The sequence below is a fragment of the Solanum dulcamara genome, chromosome 8 (genome assembly GCF_947179165.1).
Source record: "Solanum dulcamara chromosome 8, daSolDulc1.2, whole genome shotgun sequence".
Lineage (NCBI taxonomy): Eukaryota > Viridiplantae > Streptophyta > Magnoliopsida > Solanales > Solanaceae > Solanum > Solanum dulcamara.
Window position 1 is genome coordinate 1,049,315 of NC_077244.1, and position 21,920 is coordinate 1,071,234.

At 35.6% G+C, this 21,920-nt stretch overlaps 2 protein-coding genes and 1 pseudogene across 7 annotated transcripts; 1 reads left to right on the forward strand and 2 right to left on the reverse strand.

Moving 5' to 3' along the window:
* The first annotated feature begins 1,274 nt into the window (after positions 1–1,274).
* Positions 1,275–7,960, forward strand: LOC129899665 (protein TRANSPORT INHIBITOR RESPONSE 1-like). Of its 2 annotated transcripts, none has more exons than XM_055974679.1 (3): positions 1,275–2,019; positions 5,725–6,226; positions 6,723–7,960. In XM_055974679.1, the coding sequence occupies exons 1-3, from the start codon at positions 1,532–1,534 to the stop codon at positions 7,548–7,550; spliced, it is 1,818 nt and encodes a 605-aa protein (XP_055830654.1). In that variant the 5' UTR covers positions 1,275–1,531; the 3' UTR covers positions 7,551–7,960. The 2 variants fall into 2 exon arrangements, with proteins under 2 accessions (XP_055830654.1, XP_055830656.1); XM_055974681.1 differs by lacking the exon at positions 1,275–2,019 and adding an exon at positions 3,257–3,435.
* Positions 7,961–10,503: 2,543 nt separating this feature from the next.
* On the reverse strand, positions 10,504–19,458 carry LOC129901277 (putative late blight resistance protein homolog R1A-3). 5 transcript variants are annotated; one of them, XM_055976413.1, is made up of 4 exons: positions 16,404–16,523; positions 15,940–16,183; positions 12,104–14,884; positions 11,781–11,874 (listed from the first exon to the last, which is right to left on the reverse strand). In XM_055976413.1, exons 2-4 carry the CDS (start codon positions 15,997–15,999, stop codon positions 11,860–11,862), a joined length of 2,856 nt encoding a protein of 951 aa, XP_055832388.1. In that variant the 5' UTR covers positions 16,000–16,183; positions 16,404–16,523; the 3' UTR covers positions 11,781–11,859. The 5 variants fall into 5 exon arrangements, with proteins under 5 accessions (XP_055832385.1, XP_055832386.1, XP_055832387.1 ...); XM_055976410.1 differs by lacking the exon at positions 16,404–16,523 and adding an exon at positions 18,273–19,458 and having other exon boundaries at positions 10,504–14,884; positions 15,940–16,082; XM_055976411.1 differs by lacking the exon at positions 16,404–16,523 and adding an exon at positions 17,080–17,268 and having other exon boundaries at positions 10,504–14,884; positions 15,940–16,082.
* A 26-nt stretch (positions 19,459–19,484) lies between these two features.
* Positions 19,485–21,708, reverse strand: LOC129898810 (late blight resistance protein R1-A-like; annotated as a pseudogene).
* Between the last annotated feature and the right edge of the window lie 212 nt (positions 21,709–21,920).

A 21,920-nucleotide genomic window follows, 5' to 3' on the forward strand; every position in this document is an offset into this window, starting at 1 on the left:
TCATGAACGTCGACATGATTGTCCCCACCAAAAAAGTAACCAAACCACTTGACTCATCTTAACCATGGTTAAATATTAACCCCACACACTTCCACCTCTTTCATTTTTTTTCCTCGTAGTTTGATAACTGATTTGGAGTTGAATTATACAAATATTAAATTTCGTATAAGTAATATTATATTTGTTAGTTGGTTAGGAGATAAGTTGTTTATGTATAAAATTAATAAGGTGTTTGATTTATAATTTAAGAACCCACATAACTAATTATGTATAATAATATAAATTATTAAAAAAATTTATATATTATTTTATGTAGGATATAAAATGAGATAACTAAATCCTACATAAAATAATATATGAATTTTCCTATAACAAATATTTGCATTGTTAATACCACGCATAATTATAACCAACTACCAAATAATCCCTCAATGTTGAACATTTACTTTATGATTCTGACTAATTTATATTTTGTATGATTTTTTTTTATTTTATTTTTTGAATTATATGATCTTAAACTAAAAATATTAATAATATATAAAATACCATTTGCTTCTTGTGATTCTAAACGTGTCATATAATATTTTAAAAATTTTAAAATATCAAATATAATTTTTTTTAAAGAATATACTAAATAAGAAAATAAAACACATAAATATAATATAAACAAAAAATAAAATAACACAAACATTAAAAGGTCTGATTATTTTAACCTTATATTTCCTTTTTGCATTAGTCATTCTCACTCCCTTTCCCTCCCTCACAAGTCTCCAATCATCTCCTTTCCTCTCTTTAGATTCCATCCAACAAATCAAAATCATAACTTTATTATCCCCACCCCAATCCCCTTCCCCCTCCTTCAATCATAACTTTAACTTTTCGAAGTATTACATTGAATATATTATTATTATATATTATAAAACTCAAATGATAGTTTGAAATAAATATATTTTAAATTGTGAGTTAATTTGTGTTCGTACTATTATAATATTTATTTAAAATTAGGTGAAAACATACTAAATACTTATTTATAATCAATTGTTTACCTCAAATAATAAATATTATATATATATATTATTAAATTCTTTAATTATGATAAATTATATTGATTCAGTTTACACTTTTTTGAGTTGAGGAAAATCAATAATAACATCTTCCGAGTGTGTTATTATTACTATTATAATTAATTTTGATAAATATTTATCATAAAAATATATAAAATTCAAATTTTGAATCCATCCGTGTCCCATTCTCTTCCTCACTCATCTAATAACCCATGGTTAAAGTTAACCTTCGCCGCACCCCCACAAGTCCACAACTAACACTGCTTTCCAACATCACAGCAGGGTATAACCTTATCTTCTCTGCAGCAGAGCTCACACCCCCTCCTTACCCCCTCTCCCTCACAAGTCTTCAAACCAACCCACCCTCATCTCCTCTTCTTCAGCTCCCACACACTCCCTCTCCAGTCTCCACAGATCTGAACTTCCATTACTCAAGATTTAAAGATTCTTGAAAATCTTGAAAAAAAATGTCAACTTTAGCACCTCATTTCCGTACAGTAATGGTGAACTCACTTCCCTTAGAGGTTCTTGAACACATCTTCTCCGACATAACATCCGACAAGGACAGGAACTCAATATCCCTGGTCTGTAAATCTTGGTATGAAGCTGAGAGGGGTTGTAGGAAAAGTGTGTTCATTGGGAACTGTTATGCTGTCAGCCCCACAATCTTGATTAGACGTTTCCCAGATCTCAGATCTGTAACGATTAAAGGGAAGCCACATTTTGCTGATTTTGATCTTGTACCTGAAGGTTGGGGTGCATATTTCTATCCATGGGCTGTTTCAATGGCGAAAGCTTATCCATTTCTTGAAGAAATTAGGTTAAAGAGAATGGTTGTTTGTGATGAGTCATTGGAGCTGATTTCTAAGTCGTTTAAGAATTTCAGAGTTTTGGTTTTACAGTCTTGTGAAGGATTTACTACTGATGGACTTGCCGCTATTGCTGCTAACTGCAGGTTTATCTAGCATTTTTTGTTTTTCTGTGTAATGATGAAAAAAGTCTTAATCTTTGCATCTGGGGTTAACTGTACTTGTTTGTAACTCTGAGGAGTTGAGGAAAGTTTTAATCTTTGCATCTGGGGTTGACTTTATTTGTTTGTAATTTGGGGGGTTGAGTGAATGGTATGTTTTGTAGAGCATGTTGTCTGAGTATTTTAGTCGTTATTGGTCAAAAGAAGTTTTAATCTTTGCATCTGGGGTTAACTGTACTCGTTTGTAATTGAGGGGTTGAGGAAATGGTATGTTTTGTAGAGCATTGTTGTCCTAGTACTTTAGTCGTTAATGGTGAAAAGAGGTCTTAATCTTTGCATCTGGGGTTAACTGTACTTGTTTGTAGTTGAGGGGTAATTGAAGGGTTGAGGAAACGGTATGTTTTGTAGAGCATTGTTGTCCTAGTACTTTAGTCGTTAATGGTGAACAGAGGTCTTAATCTTTGTATCTGGGGTTAACTGTACTTGTTTGTAGTTGAGGGGTAATTGAAGGGTTGAGGAAACGGTATGTTTTGTAGAGCATTGTTGTCCTAGTACTTTAGTCGTTAATGGTGAAAAGAAGTCTTAATCTTTGTATCTGGGGTTAACTGTACTTGTTTGTAATTGAGGGGTTGAGGAAAGTTTTAATCTTTGCATCTGGGGTTAACTGTATTTGTTTGTAATTGAGGGGTTGAGGAAATTAGACTTAAGAGAATGGTTTATTTGTGATGAGTCATTGAAGCTGATTTTGAAGTCATTTAAGAATTTCGAAGTCTTGGTTTTACAGTCTTGTGAAGGATTTACTAGTGATGGACTTGCTGCCATTGCTGCTAACTGCAGGTTTATGTAGCGTTTTTTTTAGCTGTGTTTTTCTTTGTAGATTTCCCTTTTTTGAGTACTTTTAGTCCTTAATGGTGGAAAAAGTCTTAATCATTGCATCTGGAGTTAACTGTACTTGTTTGTAATTGAGGGCTTGGGGAATTTAGAGCCTGTTTGGATTGGCTTATAGGTTGCTTATAAGCTGTTTTTAGTTTTTTTGAGTGTTTGACTGACCAATTTAAAACCATTTTATGGTTAAAATATGCCCAAAAAAATAATTGGGTCTATTTGGCTTAGATTATTTAAAGCAGTTTATAAACTTTTTAATTTTTTTTTTCCAGCAGTTTATAAGCTGAAAACAAATTATAAGCAAAAAAAATAAGTTGGGCTACCGCAACTTATTTTTTTAAGCTTATAAGCTGTTTTAAGTTAAGCCAAACAGGCTATTAGACTAAAGAGAATGGTTGTTTGTGATGAGTCATTGGAGCTGATTTCGAAGTCGTTTAAGAATTTCAGAGTGTTGGTTTTACAGTCTTGTGAAGGATTTACTACTGATAGACTTGCTGCCATTGCTGCTAACTGCAGGTTTATTTAGCATTTTTTAGCTGTGTTTTTATTTGTAGATTACCCTTTTCTGAGTAATGGTGAAAAATGTCTTAATCTTTGCATTTGGGGTCAATTGTACTTGTTTGTAACTGAGGGGTTGAGGAAAGTTTTAAGCTTTGCATCTGGGGTTAACTGGTATGTTTTGTAGAGCTTTTTTGTCTGAGTACTTTAGTCATTAATGGTGAAAAGAAGTCTTAATCTTTGCATGTGGGGTTAACTGTACGTGTTTGTAATTGAGAGGTTGAGGAAAGTTTTAATCTTTTCATCTGAGGTTCACTATACTTGTTTGTAACTGAAGGGTTGAGGAAAGTTTTAATCTTTGCATCTGGGGTTAACTATATTCGTTTGTAATTGAGGGGTTGAGGAAATGGTATAATTTGTAGAGTATTGTTTTCTGGATACTTTAGTCGCTAATGGTGAAAAGAAGTCTTAATCTGTGCATCTGGGGTTAGCTGTATTTGTTTGTAATTGAGGGGTTGAGGAAGTGGTATGTTTTGTAGAGCATTGTTGTCTAAGTACTTTAGTCGTTAATGGTGAAAAGAAGTCTTAACTTTGCATCTGGGGTTAACTGTATTCGTTTGTAATTGAGGGGTTAAGGAAATGGTATGTTTTGTAGACCATTGTTGTCTGAGTACCTTTGTCCGATTACTCTAGTTGTTAATGGTGAAAAAAGTCTTAATCCTTGCATCTGGGGTTAACTGTACTTGTTTGTAATTGAGGTGTTGAGGAAAGTTTTAATCTTTGCATCTGGGGTTAATAATTGTATTTGTTTGTTATTGAGGGGTTGAGGAAATTAGACTTAAGAGAATGGTTGTTTTGTGATGAGTCATTGAAGCTGATTTTGAAGTCATTTAAGAATTTCGAAGGCTTGGTTTTACTGTCTTGTGAAGGATTTACTAGTGATGGACTTGCTGCCATTGCTGCTAACTGCAGGTTTATGTAGCATTTTTTTAGCTGTGTTTTTCTTTGTAGATTACCCTTTTTTGAGTACTTTAGTCCTTAATGGTGGAAAAAGTCTTAATCATTGCATCTGGAGCTAACTGTACTTGTTTGTAATTGAGGGCTTGAGGAAAGTTTTAATCTTTGCATCTGGGGTTAATTACTGTATTTGCTTGTAATTGAGGGGTTGGGGAAATAGTAGGTTTTGTAGAGCATTGTTGTTTGAGTACTTTAGTCTTTACGGGTGAAAAAGAGTTCAAATCTTTGCATCTGTGGGGTTACTACTTTGAGGAAATACTAGAAGGTTTTGTTGAGCATTGTTGTCTGAGTACTTTAGCCCTTCCTGGTGACTTCTTTAAACTTTTTTTGATCTGGGGTTAACTGATTTGAGGAAATAGTAGGTTTTGTGGAACATTGTTGTCCGAGTACTTTAGCCCTTACTGGTTAAGATAAGGTTTAATCTTTACATCTGGGAGTAACTGTTCATGATTGTAATTGAGGCATTGAGGAAGCAGTAGGTTTTGTGGAGCATTGTTGTCTGAGTACTTTAGCCTTACTGGTGAGAAAAGTTCTAATCTTTGCATCTGAGGGTTAAATGTTCTGATATAAAAGATGGGGTTGTTGTTATAACTAAAAAATTAGGATAGAATTTGAAAATAAAAAATAATTCCAACTTTCAAAAGTGAGTTGGAAAACATGTTATAAGTTGTTTTCCAAATTTGAAATACAACTTCAAGTCGGCTTTGAATTTTTCATGAACAATCACTGATTTTCAAGTGAAGTGAAACATTATTTTGGAAAAAAGTGAATAATATTTATGGCCAAATGGGTCCTTAGTCTTTCAGTTCATACCTCTGTTTTGTTTGATTGATGGTATTTGACGGCAGTTGGTGGAAAGAGTAGCAAGAATGCCATAGCGAAGAAATGCCTTAGTACTTTGATCCTCTTACTGGGCAAAGAAGCAAGAGCATATACTTGTATCATGTATGACCTGGCTACAAAAAACAAAAGGGACGTAAGAGGGCACAATTTCGTCCACCTTTAGAAACTAAAGCAGAAACTGAATCTAATTAAACTTTTATTTTGATCTGTGCATTTTATTGGCGATGGTGCAAGGAAAGTGTACACTACCCGGTTTGAAAATTTAGTTTAATATTATAAGTAGTTCAATGAATTTGAATTATTGAAAGGGTTGAACATCTTTCTTTTCTTATGGATTTATGACAAGTCCTCTTAATATTTGGACCTTCTTTTGCTGCTATTCTTGTTTAGTGCTGGGAATAGAAACTACAGAAGCAATCTAGCAATGTAACTCATGATTTGCTGCAGGAACCTGAGAGAACTGGACCTGGGAGAAAGTGAAGTAGAAGACCTGAGTGGCCATTGGCTCAGTCATTTTCCTGATAGCTGCACATCGCTCGTGTCACTTAACATTGCTTGTCTGGCTTCTGAGGTCAGCTTCTCAGCTTTGGAGCGTCTAGTTGCCCGCTCTCCTCATTTGAGGACTCTTCGGCTCAATCGTGCTGTTTCCATTGAGAAACTTCCGAAGCTACTTCGTCATGCTTCGAAGTTGGTTGAATTTGGTACCGGATCCTACTCTGCTGACGTGCAGGCTGATGTTTCTGAAGTTTTCGTAAATGTATCTCAAGCTTTTTCAGGCTGCAATCAACTCAAAGGCTTGAGTGGGTTTTGGGATGCTGTGCCAGCCTACTTTCCAACTATTTATCCAGTCCACTCTGAACTCACCTCTTTGAATTTAAGCTATGCTACTATTCAAATACCTGATCTTGGCAAGCTCATCGGCGACTGTCTCAATTTGCAGCGGTTGTGGGTAGGTTCTAGCTTGTGTTTTTACTTTTGTATAAATTTGCGTGTTTTCAATAGTCATGGCTCGATATATGAACTGTTCTTTTGAGAAGGGATACGTGAACTATGTTTGTGATAAAACAGATAAATTGATTGTTGGTTGTAGAAACCGAAGTTTCCGAGAGAAGAACAATAATCGTAAGTTATTAATTGTTATGCTGATTCTGATAACTGCCAGGGATAAATAAACAGCCTAATAAACTTAGGTGTATACTGAGATAACGTGGCTAAACGATTAATGCAGAGTAAACTCTTTGAATAATTTGCTGGTCTGCCATATGAAGAATAACTTAATGTTGAAGCTTAGTGTTGCAGGAATCCTACAATTTGACAATTGGCATGTTTTTCTTTCTGAGTTAGATGCTTTCATTAGTTTTTAAGCTCTTCTTGTCCAGTGGCTCTGTTGCATAATTGGTTATCTAGCTTACACTTTAAGGCACTTGGAATGGATCTGACTGCAGGTGCTAGATTATATTGAAGATAGCGGTCTTGAGGAGATTGCCAACTCTTGTAAGGAACTTCAAGAGCTTAGGGTGTTTCCTTCTGATCCATTTGCGGCAGGACCAAATGTATCCTTGACAGAGCAAGGCCTTGTAGCTGTCTCAGCGGGCTGCCCTAAGCTTCAGTCAGTTTTATACTTCTGCCGCCAAATGACAAATGATGCCTTAGTTACTATTGCAAGGAACCGTCCTAACATGATCCGATTTCGTTTGTGTATTCTCGAGCCTCGCACTCCTGACTACTTAACCCTTGAACCACTTGATGCTGGTTTTGGGGCCATTGTGCAACACTGCAAGGAATTGCGGCGACTTTCTCTCTCTGGCCTCCTTACAGATCGTATGTTTGAGTACATCGGGGTCCATGCTAAGAAGTTAGAGATGCTTTCCTTAGCTTTTGCAGGGGATAGTGATCTAGGCCTCCACTACGTTCTCTCTGGTTGTGAGAGCCTCCGTAAGTTGGAGATAAGAGACTGCCCCTTTGGCGATGAGGCTCTGTTGGCCAATGCTGCAAAGCTGGAGACAATGCGATCCCTTTGGATGTCTAATTGTTCAGTAAGTTTTGAAGCATGTAAGCTGCTAGCTCAGAAGTTGCCAGGGCTTAATGTTGAAGTTATAGACGAGAGGGGACATCCAGATACGAGACCAGAAAGTTGCCCCGTTGAGAAACTTTACATCTACAGGACAGTGTCAGGAAGGAGGTTCGACACTCCTGGTTTTGTTTGGATAATTGGTGAAGATGCAGCATTGACTCCATATAGCAACGGGAATTGCACTCTGGCTTCTGCTTAGGAAGACTTTCAGGTATTAGTTCTATGTTAATCTTTCTCCCGCGTTTACTTGCTTGAGCCTTGTGTAGTTGCAGTGCTGGTTATGGTGGGAATGAAGCTCGTGTGCCATCGATTTTACCCTTTGTGGAGCGACTTTCAGCAATTAGTTACAAATAATGAGTTTAAACTCTTCTTGTTGTGCTATATCAGTAAGGACTGCTATTGTATTTTTGGGTGGGAGGGGGGCATGTTCAACTGTGTATCCTATTTTGTACCATTATGTATCTGTTTTTAACTTTCTCTAGTGACTTGTTCTTCTGGTGAAATGGCGCTATCATGTACTTCTGGTCATGTATTCTTATAATTTTCTTTGAAGATTAATGCGAACCTTTCATTCATTTGAGTACTGGAAATCCCATTTGTTGAACTTTTCTAAGAAGGTATTTCAGTGTTCTACTACGAGTTAGTTTGATAAGCAAACACTTATTTTAGTTCAGAGTGGGATTTCGGCCCAAGTTGGTTGAATGTTCGAGGAGAGGGAAGTCGTGAGTGCTTATAGGCTCCTCTGTGCAACCTTTCACTTCAGGACCTAGCTTTCGTGGTAAAAGTTTGTCGAGTTTGTGACAGAGTGGTATCAAAGTCACAAAGGAGCCTATGTGCTTTGACCACATAAGATGGGACTTCAGACCAAGTTAGACACAAAGGAGGTTTGGACAGCTAAAGGCAAACCCACAGCGTAATCTATGGATTCACGTGAGTCCATTAGCTTATGTCAAAATCCTATATATGTATTAGGATTTCGACTAGATAATTAATAATATGTGATTGTGAATACAATTATTATTGATATTAACCTGAGGATTTATTGAAACTCGTAAATTTTAAATCCTGGATTCGTACAACTTATAAGCAATCTACAAGAAAATTGTAGGTGGTGAGAAAGTTGAAAATTATTGTGTGTGAATGCAAAGAAAAAATAAAGAGAGAATGACAATAGAATAAGAGATACCCAGTGGCAGAAAGCAAAATACTACTGTACTATTGTTAGAAATGTAAAAGCATGAATCAAATATATTTGTCTCACTTTTTCTGCCAAAAAAATCTTATAAGGTAAAAGTAAAGAAAGAAGGAATTGTACTTTGGTGTACAAGATTAATGTTTAAAATTCTAACTCTCTTAAAGTTGCATCAATGTAAGATAAACGCTTACCTTAAAGTTGTGTTTTATCATGTAGAAAATTATACTTGACATCGGTGTGTCTAGTGGTGACTTAAATACAATATACCTCATGTCTGACTTGCAATCACTGATGACATGCCAAATGGACAAATCAACAAATGACACATGAGAAAATGAGCTAAAAGGGTTATTTGAGAGTGGAATGAAGGATAAGGAATTTCTATTTCTTTTTCCTTTTCTTTTGTTATAAACATTTAATAAGGGGTTAATTATGAAGAGATGGGGTTGATTTAAAATATTTGTAAACTTAGGATAAAAATTAAAAGATCAAAAACTTTTTACAAAACCCAAAATTTCATCCATTTTCTTCATTTTCTAAACGCATTTCTTCCTCTTTCTCTGTTCTCCTCTCCTCTCTTCTCTTATCTTTTCTTTTCCACAATTCTTTCTCCTTTATTCGATTTTCTCTGTTGTTCTCTCCTCTCTTTTCTTCTCTTTTCTTTTCCCCAATTCTTTCACTCCAATTTGATTGTGAAAATTATAAAAAAAAATTGATGAAAAGAGAAGAGAAGAGAGGATATGTTGTTTATATAAACATGAGTTGTTCAAGCAACCAAGAGATGTTGTTTAAACAACCCTAAGTTGTTTAGTTCAAACAACAGAAGTTGTTTAAACAACCAAAACTTGTTTAAACAACCAAAAGTTGTTTAGTTCAAACAACCAGAAGATATTTTAATAACCCTAAGTTGTTTAGCTGTTTTTTATGATTCTTTAGTTAAAACAATGAGAATATTTTAAATATCAGCTAGTTGTTTGGAGAAATATGAAAATATTTGCTAATTGTTTTAGAGATTGAGATATGAAAACATTTGTTAGTTGTTTAGACAAATGTTTAAACAGCTGCTAGTTGTTTGGAGGTGATGATAACGTGGAGAAGTAACACAAATTAAAAAATCTTTGGTTTAGTGATGAAGAAGAAGGCAAATGCATATTTCATTTTTGTTCAATGAAGATAAATCTAACCCTAGTTTGAAGAGAGCAAGGCGTTTGGAAGGCTGGAATGTGTTGAGATTGAAAAAAAAAGAAGAAGACATGGAAGAAGACGAAGATGAATGTGGGAAGGGCTGCTGCTGCTGCTCCCGCTGAAAAAATAAATAGATTTTCTGGAAGTTATTGTTAGGTGTTTGTCCTGACTTTCCTAGTATAATTAGGTTTTCCTTTTCCTAAAAGGAAAACACAATGTCTCCATATTTGGCTAGTCCTTTTTTTTATAGGAAAAAGTTTATGACTGTATAAATAGAAGCTTATTCCTTCTAACTTGGTAGCATTCACAATGTAGTCCTAGGGGCTTTGAGAGTTTTGTGTAGGGGGAGAAACGGTGTGTGAACCTCTTTTTATTCCGAGTGAATTGTGTGAGGTTATTTCTCTCGATTATTTGTACTCTCATATTTATAGTGGATTGCTCATCTCCTCTTGTGGACGTAGGTCAGTTGACCGAACCACGTTAAATGTTTGTGTCTCTTATGGTATATTTCTCGTTTGTCTTCTTACTCATGGTCATTCAAGGTTTGCTTTGCTAGCTTCCGCATGACACCTAATTATTTTCGAGCCTAACAGTTATTTGTTGCCCTTTTGGCTAAAAAACCCTCTTATATGTTGGGCATGTTTGTAAATAGCAAAACTTTGGGGTGTATAAAAATATTCTTTTTTAAATCAGCATAACCCATTAATACTTAATTATACTAAAGTCTCTTTTACTCAATTTTTAAAACTTGTATCCTAAATCCTAAAATAGATAACTAAAAAGTCTCTTTTAATTCTATAAAAGTCGCACAAAATGTATCATAACAACTGTAACAGAATTTTCTTAATCATATACAATCTACCCAGCAAAGCATAACTTACTGTCTATTCTGCTTGGTTTCTTCTGTCACTTTTCACACATAATGCTGAATAAAGATACTTAAATAACGGGATATTATTCCGGCCAACGACTTGAAGCTCGTCCTCTCCCCTCATATCTTCAGCATATTCCTTGGTCTTCACAGCAGAATCTTCATAGGTTTGAGAAAGACAAAGGCAAGGATTTAACTTCTATCTCAATTCTTAAGACCCTCAAATGAACCAACATGCATATTTCATTCAGCAAAGAATCAAGCCCAGGTGTCATATCTTTACATGATATTAGAGCAAGGTCCATCCCCATTTGGGCTTCCGATCCACGCTCTAGTTGAGCCTGGGTGTGAAGGGGGTGTTAGAGTGGGTAAAAATACCACATTAGTTGGGGAGTGGATTGGTGGTTCGCTTATATGGACTTGGACAATCCTCTCTTCATGAGCTAACTTTTGAGGTTGAATTACGCCCAGTTGCCATATCTTTACAAACAAGAATCAGAACAGCCAAAGAATGGAGAAGAATCTGTTCTCACATAATTCTTAAGAGCTACTTAAATAAGGGGATATTCTTACGGCCAACGACGTGAAGCTCGTCTCCTGCCCTCATATCTTCAGCATATTCCTTAATCTTCATAGCGGAATCTTCAAGTTGAGGGCTGTCTACAAGTTTAATAATTTTCAATGAAAAAATATCCCCAAAACAAGGCGGAATCTCCTCAAGCATACAACATCCCTGCAGTTTTAATTTCCCAAGCGCTGGAAAGGATTCCTCTCCAACTTCCCAATTAGCAAGAGTCACTTTCCTCAACTTCAGACATTTGAGATTCTCAAAGGTGTCTTCCTCCCCCATGTTCCATTCTCCCCCCTGGATGATTGTATTATAAAGGGACAACTGTTCAAGGTTAGGGAGTCTCGCTATTGTTGATAGTGAATCGGATGTCAGAGGAAAATCAAGCAACCGCAATTGTTTCAAACACGAAGGGAAGTGAAAATCCCATGGACGATTTGTCGCTACAGAGCGCCTACTGTCATTTGACATTGAACTTTCAAAACATACAGTTAGTTCGTCTAGTTCAGTTAGGAAATCCAATTTCGGGAACCAATATTGCTCTGTTGAATAATCCCATGATTCCTTGAGATCAATTCTAAGATCTTGAAGATTGGGAAACCTTTCAATAATATCCTCTGTGTCTTTTGAATAGGAAAGCTTGAGATACTCTAAATGTGTCAACTTCTCTAACTTTGTGTCCTCTGCTATCAGTATTGGTTCATCTGCATCCAAATCAAAGAAAGAACAAGCAGTCATGGATAGCAGTCGCAACTTTACCAAATCCCAAATTCTCGGTAGTAGTACCAAGGTTGTTGCGTCGTTTTCTACCACCAGACTTTCTAGATTACAGAGGTTTGATAAAGACAAAGGCAGAGATTTAACTGCTATCCCAATGAATAAGTACCTCAAATGATTCAACATGCATATTTCATTCAGCAAAGAATCACTCACATTGATAAAAGAGGGATCCAGGGTCAACACTCTGAGAAGCCTCAAGTGTCTTAAGTGAAATATATCAGAAAGACGATCGTCCAGCTCATCTCCAGTTATCTTCAAGGAATAGAGGTGTATATCAGAATGCCTTTTCTTTTTTGGACTGAACAGGAAAAAATTGTTAAGCCCAAAGAACTCGCTGTCATAAGTCATGTTCACTATACGTGGCATCAAATCTGAAGAAGAAGATGGAGCACTTGAACTTAGCTGTTCAAATAAATTTTCCTTTGTTGCTTTTATCAAACAAAAGTCATGCACAAGATCATGAAGTTGGCAAGTCGGGTACCTACCTATCTCATTGAAAAAAATTACCAAGCTGCTGGAAATTAAGATATCCAAATAAACATCCATCACTTCTTCCACACTGTTCATCTCTGTCTGTTCCACAAGCCCTTCAGTACGCCATAAATCTTTCACTACCCAGATGTCCATTGCAGTGTCATTTCGAAAACTTGCAAGGTAAAGCAAGCATGGCTTCAGGTGATGTGGCAAGTGGTCATAACTTAATTCTATAACCTTCATCACTTCCACTTCACTGTTCAAAATAAAGGAACTCAAATTATTTCGAACTTCAAGCCACACAGTCTTTTTCTTTTCCTTCCCTGCAATGACTCCAGCAATCAGATCAGCCACCAAAGGAAGCCCTTTACAATTTTGGGCTATTTCTTTACCAACATCCAACAAATCATCAGGGCAACTCTCGTTTCCAAATGCCCTTTTCTCTAATAACTCCCAACTTTCTTCTGGTCTTAGCAATCGAAGGTAAAGAGGAGCAGAGTTGCGCTTTCCATGCAAAGCCACTTCCTTTTCTCGAGTTGTCAAAATAATTCTACTTCCTTTTTCAACTACAGGAAAAGGTCTTGTTAACTCATCCCATGCAGTAGTATCCCACACGTCATCTAAGACAATCAGATACCTCTTTCCATACAGTTGTTTCCGTAGCTTATCAGCAACATCAATAGTCTCACTCAATTTTGAATCAGAGCCATTAACTTGATTAAAAATTTTATTCAACAAATTCTTCTCGTCATACTCTTGGTCGACTGTGCACCATGCACGAAGGTCGAAATGACTAGAAATTGATATGTCATTGTATACTTTGTACACCAAAGTAGTTTTACCCGAACCCGGCATACCAGTTATCGGAATGACATCTAGATCTGCAGGTCCACTGGTGAGCTTCCTCATTATCCAATTTGTCTCCTCCTCAAAACCTACAATTATTTTACCAGCCGGTGATGACTCGCTTTCAACTAGCTTCTTGGGGGAGTTTACAACAACGAGACCTCTGTCCTTGGGAATCTTCTCGTGTAAATCGGAGACCTCTTCTTTAATAAGCTTGATCTTCTTTATGGTAATGGGAAGTGAGAAAATAAGATGTAAGAGACCATTATCTCGAACAATTATTGAATCAATTACATCTTTTGCCTCATATGCCACATTTAAAACACTTGCCCAAAGATCTTTATACCATTCTTGCTCAACATTCACAAAAAATGATCTTATGGATTCTAGGCCTTCTTTCACCAATCCAATTTCTTCCTTTATTAAAGCAATTGAATAAACATTGGAATCTAGCAAATCATCTAAGTGTATGAGTAGCAGATGAATGAAGAGTGGTCCATCACTCATGGGGAAGCAACATTGAGATGAGTCCGGAACTTTCAGATAAACATGGTTTAGATCTTCCTTGAGGAGTTCAATATTTTCCAGCAACTTTAGGGTTGCACAATTAGTTTCATCAGTACTCTCTTTGTTCCTTAATTTCTCTTCTAAGTCGCGAACAAGAGTTGATACCTCCCTGGTAAGTGCTCCAACACGAGCCAAAAGATCAAATAATTTGTCATGATGAATAAAGTCCTTGGGCATATCAGAAAGAATAATTAATAGGAACTCTATCATGACATGAATGTTTCGAGCCCCTGAAGTAGTTGTGGTAATAACATTTATCATGTGCTCCTGTAGATGATTCAGATAATCTCTAAGAATGTCCGGAGAGATTTCCATGAGTTGCTTAATGAAGCGTCCAATTTCTGCTGAAGTTGAAGCTTTCAAATTTGTAAAACAAATGTTCATAACCTCCAACTCAATCGGAATAATCTTCATGAGTAGATGTGCTAGCTTGAAGAGTCGAGACTCTCCATCAATTTGATCATTCCAAATGAAGTGTCCTACTCTCTCAGCCATGACTTGAAACTGAGGTAAGACATATTCAACAAGCTCGTGCTCAACACAACCATTCACTATCAACCCATGGAAATCTTTCATGTTGCCACACACATTCTGAAGAATCTCATACTGAGTCACTAACGGAAACTTCTGCTCAGCAAGAAACTTTGATAGATGATGGAGATTCAGGAGGAGGAAGTTCAACTGCTCCTCAAGCATGGTGGCACTTGATTTATAATGATGATGTGAGCTGATACAATGACTGATGTTAACCCTGAGGCTAGTAAGGACATGATGCATGTCGTATTTACACCCGACGTTGTTGTCAACATCATACAGAATTGATTGAAGCAGATTCTCAACCTCTTGTCCTTTGACAGTCATTATATCTTCAAACTGCTCCAAATCGGAATAAGAAAGCTGGACATATGTACAAATAAATGCCAGCTCTGATTTCAGCTTTTCAATTTGATCGACCACGTCAACAGCATTTTGATCTTCTTCATTCTTTAACCTCTCCATGAAATCCAGAAAGTTGACAACGTCCTTGCGAAGAGCAGAAAATGATTCCTGCCAAATGACAAATGTTATATCAAATTTTCATAGCGAAGAGTGATCGCATTATTAAAAGTGGGAAGATCCTAACTTCAAAGTTGGATTACTATTTTGCCCTTCTACTTAATTAAAAATGTTATAAAATATCTAATAAGTTAAATATTAATTAATCAATATATGTTCCCAGCCTTTTCACCTCCTAACTTAATTGCAAGCTAAAGAGTCATGAAGTGACCATATTCATACGTAAAAAACTTTTGAGATGAATATGGTCAATTTATTGCTTAACTTTTGAATAAATTCATTTTATTGCAAGCTGAATCTTTTCTTTAACATATTGCTTCATAACAAGCAAAACTTTTCACATTTCTGATGAATATAGGCAATTTAAAGATTAATTAGTAGTTATGTAACTTCATGAAATCCTATTGTATAAATATTAAATAATTGCTAGCTATTGTCAAACCTTTTGTTTTCCATCATTTAGTATCAATTAGCACTAATCATGAATTTATATTGAATTTTGCTCATTAAACATCTTATATAAATGATATCAATTATGTGTCTAACTTTCATTATTACTTTCATTACTTTCTGTACTTTGATTGCCCTATCTTGCTTTTCTATATCGTTTCTATATCGCTTTGAACTCCCTATTCTTATCTGACTTCTTTCTTATCTGATTTTTACTGAGCCGAGGGTTTCTTGGAAACAGCCGTCCTACCTTGGTAGGAGTCAGGTCTGCGTACACTCCACTCTCCCCAGATCCCACGTTGTGGGATTTCACTGGGTCGTTGTTGTTGTTGTATGTGACTTATTACTTCATCTAAAATTATCGGATATTTGTTATATACTTTATCTTCTACGGAAAAAAATTCAAATAACACAAATTAAACAGTTGGCACAAAGCTTGAAAAACTATGTACACATTAAGAATTTCAATTAATAGGAACATTCGTAGATATGAATAAATAGCACAAGAAAGGTATAGAATGACAAATTAATGGAATGAATGGTCAACATGATGCTTGTTAATTTAACATAGCTACAGAGAACTTTCTTAAACATACCGATGAGTTATTTGCTTTCTCTTCCTCTCTTTCTTCTTGATTTTGTTTTCCTCTTTCCATGATTGTAATTTTCACTAGTTAGTGAAAAAGTAAAGTTTCCTTCCTTCCCCTTCAAGTTCTCAAGACTGATGTATAAAGAGTACCTACATAAAACTTCACTCAGGAAAAAGAAGAGGAAAGGAGTAGAAAAAGAATATACAAGAAACTGAAGAAAAGAAGCATATAAAGTCAAAAAAAATTGTAACTTGTTCTTTTATGGGAATAAATCTTTGATGAAAACTTAAAGTGCTCACTTTTAACAAATTTAAAAGAATGAAAACATAAGAGATCATTTTCTCAACCACCCTCATCATGTTATTATATATGTTGTCAATAGAATCAAAAGAAAAATCTTTCTATTCTATGTTTGAGTCATATTGAAAAATGAAATCCTTGATAGAAGATAGAGAAAACAAGAGACTTACCTTTTCAGGGTCTGAAGTTTAGCAATAGAGGCCCTTGTTTGAGAAATAATGGAAAAGAGAGTTGTTTGGTATATGAAGTGTAATTGAAATAGGTAGATCAGGATTTACAATAATTTCAAGATTGTTAAAATACAACTCATTGACTTTCGTATTATTTTTCATCTTAGTCTTCTTATTCAATTGTTAATTCTGCTGTTTTGTGTGAATGCTTCATGATAAGTTGGTATATGTATTCACATGGGCTTGTTTATCATTTTAGTCTAAAAGAGGTTGTTTAGTCAACTACTCGTAATTGGCTAATGATGAACTTGAATAGATTGACAGTTCATTGATAATATTAAAAACACAATTCATTGACTTGGACTTAATCAATTGTGAAAATTGTAATCTGATAAAAGCAGAGCTGGATGTGATCTGTTGAAAATGAACAAGGAAGAAAAACAACAAGTGGTTGCCATTGGATATAAAGTTCAGTAGAGACTTTCATCAAACACATTATAGACATTGACAATTTCCACTACTAAAATCCAACAAACAATATGTTGAAAATGGCAAGGAAAAACAATAATTTCTACTTAATATTGAGAAATAGTTCATTTGAGACTTTCATCAAACAAAGTACAGGCATTTTTTTAACATTGAACAGTATATTTGGTTTCTAAGAAGGAAGAAGAACCTGTTCCTTTGTTCCCAGCAATATTTTTTTAAGCTTGTCAGGGTGCCTTGAGTGGATTTTTATTGACTAGTCTTTGGGAAAGTGTACTTAATATAAAAATTGATTGCACATGAAAATATTAAAATACAATTCATTGACTTGGACTTTTTTTTTTCTTTGGAATCCCACCCGGTGTCTAGTACCCGCATTGGAGTCCGACTATTCTAGATTCGCGTCGCGTAACACTCCCTACCAAGAATTTTTTCATATTCATTGCTCAAACCCGATACCTCTGATTAAGGGAGAAACAGCCCCATCTGCTGCACCACATCCTTTGGCGGTGATTTGGACTTAAATCAATTATGAAAACTGTAAATTGTAATCTAGTAGAGGCAGAGCTGTATAGAATCTGCTGTAAATGAATAAGGAAGAAAAAAAAACTAGTGGTTGCCATTTCATATAAAGTTCAGTTACGACTTTCATCAAACACATTACAGACATTGGCAATTTCCACTAGCAAAACAACAAATGTTCATCTAACTTTCAACCTTAAGGTTGCAGGTTATAGTCACTAATGGTGCAAAAAAGGTGAGAGTTCCTAAGCTAGGGGTTAAAATAAAATAAGCAACCCTAAATTCTATCATGAAAACACATAAAAGGGTGGTGCACTAAAGTTCCCGCTATGTGCGGGGTTCAGGAAGGATCATGAAAACACATACAAACTCTTTATTCACATATTCATATGTACTTTTTATACCAGCTACACCTCATTAGCATGTTATCTCTTTAAAGCCCCCCTCCCCCCCTTTTATTTTTATAAGCAAATTTATGTGTTCTTCTTAAATCCTTTTAAGAGTCATAAATTACTTAAAATTGTGAATGATGTAGAATAGGATAAGATTCATAATTGAAATAAAATAAGAGTAAAATAATAATGCTATAAGGAACAAACTTGTCCTTATAAGTTTGTTACATAAAATTAGAAAAGATGGAGGTCTATATAGGAATATATGTTATACTAAACAGAAAAATAGCAATAAGTTACTTTTGTTATTCAAGAGAGTCTATGTATTATAAGGGATTGAGAAGTGATTCAAATATGCCATTGAACTTAACAAAATGACCCACATATACCATTCAAATATGCCATGTATTACTTTCTTGTTTTGCACTGGGAATAGTAACTATAGAAGCAATGTAGAAATGTTACTCACAATTATTTGCTGCAGGAACCTGAGAGAACTGGACCTGGGAGAAAGTGAAGTAGAAGACCTGAGTGGCCATTGGCTTATGAGGTCAGCTTCTCAGCATTGGAGCGTCTAGTTGCTCGCTCTCCTCATTTGAGGACTCTTCGGCTCAATCATGCTGTTTTCATCAAGAAAATTCCAAACTTACTTCATCATGCTTCGAAGTTGGTTGAATTTGGTACCAGATCCTACTCTGCTGACATGAGGCTGATGTTTCTGAAGTTTTCGTAAATGTGTCTCAAGTTTTTTCAGGCTGCAATCAACTCAAAGGCTTGAGTGGGTTTTGGGATGCTGTGCCAGCCTACTTTCCAACTATCTAGTCCTCTTTGAATTTAAGCTATGCTACTATTCAAATACCTGATCTTGGCAAGCTCAGAGGCGACTGTCTCAATTTGCAGCGGTTGTGGGTAGGTTCTAGCTTGTGTTTTACTTTTGTATAAATGTGTGTTTTCAATAGTCACGACTCCATACATGAACTGTTTTGTTACCAAGGTTGATCCTTAATTATACACCGACAGGATTTCTAGATTTCAGAGGTTTGAGAAAGATAAAGGCAGATATTTCACTTCTATCCACAATGCTTAAGAACCTCAAATGAACCAACATGCATATTTCATTCAACAAAAAATCTTTCAGCTGGATAAAAGAGGGATCCCGGTCCAACGCTCTAAGAAGCCTTAAGTGTCTTAGGTGAAATGTATCAGAAAGACGGTCATCCAGCTTGTCTCCATTTATCCTCAAAGAATACAGGTGTTTACCAGAATGCCTTTTCTTAAGCCCAAATAAGTCGCTGTTATAATCAATGGTCACTATATGTGGCATCAAGACAGATATTTGAGATTCACAAAGGTGTCTTCCTCCCCCATGTTCTATTCTTCCCCTTGGATGATTTTTCTAAGAAGGGACAGCACTTCAAGGTTGGGAAGTATCCCTATTATTGATAGTGAATCCGATGTCAGAGGAAAGTCACATATCCACAATTTTTTCAAATTCGAAGGGAAGTGAAAATCCCGTGTCTGAATTGCCGCTACTGAGGACCACTGTCATTTGAGCATTCCAGGATCAACACTCTAAGAAGCCTCAAGTGTCTTAAGTGAAATACATCAGAAAGACTGTCATCCATCTCATTCCAATATATCGTCAAAGAACAGAGGGTTTACCAGAATGCCTGTTGTTTTTTGAATTGAACATGAAAAAATTAAGCCCAAAGGGGATCAGTGTTGCGCTTTCCATGCAAAGCCACTTCCATTTCTTGAGTTGTCAAAATAATTCTACTTCCTTTCTCAACTAGAGGAAAAGGTCTTGTTAACTCATCCCATGTAGTAGTATCCCACACATCATCTAACACAATTAGGTACCTCTTTCCAAACAGTTGTTTCCGTAGCATATAAGCAACATCAATATCCTCAACTGAACTTCAAATCCGAGCCTGTAACTTGATTGAAAAGTTTCACCAACAACTTCTTCTTGTCATATTCTTGGCCAACTGTGCACCATAGATGAATGTCGAAATGACTAGAAACTGACATATCATTGTACACTTTGTATACCGGTTATTGAAATGACATCTAGATCTGCCTGTCCACTGGTGAGCTTCCTAATTATCCAGTGTGTCTCCTCCTCAAAACCAACAATTATTTTACCAGCTGTCAATGACTTGCTTTCAACTGGCTTCTAGGGAAAGTTTACAACAATTCGGCTCCTGTTCTTGGGAATCTTCTCATGTAAATTGGAAACATCTGTCCATAGATCTTTATACACTTCTTGCTCAACATCAATGAAGAAGGAACTTATGAATTTTAGGTCTTCTTTCACCAGCCCAATTTATTTCTTTATAAAATCAACTGAATAAGCATTGGAATCTAGCAAATCTTTTAAGTGTATGAGTAGCAGATGAATGAAGAGTGATCCATCACTCACGGGGAAACAACATTGAGATGAGTCTGGGGTTTTCAGATAAACATGTTTGAGATCTTGCTTGAGAAATCCAATATTTTCCAGCAAGTCTAGAGTTGCATGGTTTGTTTCGTTGGTACTCTCTTTATTTCTTGCTTTCACTTCTAAGTCTCAAACAGCAGTTGAAACCTTCCTGGTAACTGCTCCAACACGTGCCAAAAGATCACATAATTTGTCATGATGAATAAAGTCCTTGGGCACATCAGTAAGAATAACTCTATCATGACATGAATGTTTCGAGCCCCTGAAGTGCTAGTGGTAATAGCATTCTTCATGTGCTCTTGTAGATGAATGACATATTCTTTAAGAATGTGTAGAGAAATTTCCAGTAGTTTATCAATGAAACGTCCAACTTCTACTGATGGTGAAGCTTTCAAATTTGTATAACAAATGTGCATAATCTCCAGTTCAATTGGAATACTCTTCAATAATAGATGAGCTAGCTTGAAGAGTCGAGAGTCTCCATCAATCTGATCATCCCAAAGGAAGTGTCCTACTCTCTCAGCCATGAGCATGAAACTGAGGTAAGACATATTCAACAATCTCATGTTCAATGCAACCATTCATGGATATCTCTTATGTTGCCACACACATTCTGAAGAATCTCATATTGAGTCATGAATGGAAAAATCTGCTCAGTATTATACTTGGATAGAAGACGGAGATTCAAGAGGAAGAATTCCAAGTACTTGATTTAGAACGATGATGCGAGCTGATATAGTCATCCATATTATTGGTGAGTCTACAAAGGGGATGATGCATGTAGTATTTTCACTAGTCAGTGAAAAAGTAAAATTTCCTTTCAAGTTCACTGAGTACCTACATAAAACCTTATAAGACAAAATGAATATAAGAAAACTGCAGAAAAAATGATAACAGGAAACTATTTTGCAGATATAAGATTTTCTATTTAGAAGAAAAATCCAATACTGACTAATGTTCCATTAGTAGTGGAGTTGATTGCATTAAATTTTTTCTACCATTTTCACACTAAAGTATTTCATTCTGTAGTACTTTATTACCATTTATATTTTCAGAAGAGGACAAAATAAGAACAAAATGAACTTGCAAGGCCAGAAACAGAAAGAAGAACCAAATACAGACATTTAAGATGATCTTAACTTTTCACAGTCTAAGATACAATTCATTGGCTTCTCAAGTCATTTTTAATCAATTGTTGTCTTTGACAATATGTGACATGTAAATTGTAATCTAATAGAAGTAGAGCTGGAGCCAATTGTTGAAAATGAAGAAAAAAAACAAGTGCGTGATCACATATGGAGTTTGTGTTTAACTACGTGCCAATTTTAGATGTGTCAATACTCCGCTCTAAAAAAAACATATGGCGTGATCACAAAACCTTTTTACATATCACATGGGCACACCTGAAATAGGTGCACATATATATGTCTACACCCGATAAGAATGAACAAACTTGCATATCCATACTATTCCAAAAAGTTGACCAAAATTGTAGCAATTCCTATAGCAAACCAACCAAAACTACAACTAAAACAGTGGCTAAAATTTAGTAAATATTCACCAAAATATTTGTCAAAACTGGAATAAGAGCTCACTAAAAACTGCATTAAAGTAACAGAAAAAATTAGACCAAAAACTGGTCTAACATTAGCAGGAAAAATGAGATCAAAATTGTAG

Excerpts from the sequence above, each read along its gene's own strand:
- LOC129899665 (XM_055974679.1), top strand. The coding sequence starts at position 1,532 with ATGTCAACTTTAGCACCTCATTTCCGTACAGTAATGGTGAACTCACTT. Across the intron at positions 2,020-5,724 it reads GCTATTGCTGCTAACTGCAG|GAACCTGAGAGAACTGGACC; the intron begins GTTTATCTAGCA and ends GATTTGCTGCAG. Across the intron at positions 6,227-6,722 it reads TCAATTTGCAGCGGTTGTGG|GTGCTAGATTATATTGAAGA; the intron begins GTAGGTTCTAGC and ends ATCTGACTGCAG.
- LOC129901277 (XM_055976410.1), bottom strand. The coding sequence starts at position 15,999 with ATGGAAAGAGGAAAACAAAATCAAGAAGAAAGAGAGGAAGAGAAAGCA. Across the intron at positions 14,885-15,939 it reads AGAAAGCAAATAACTCATCG|GAATCATTTTCTGCTCTTCG; the intron begins GTATGTTTAAGA and ends GTCATTTGGCAG.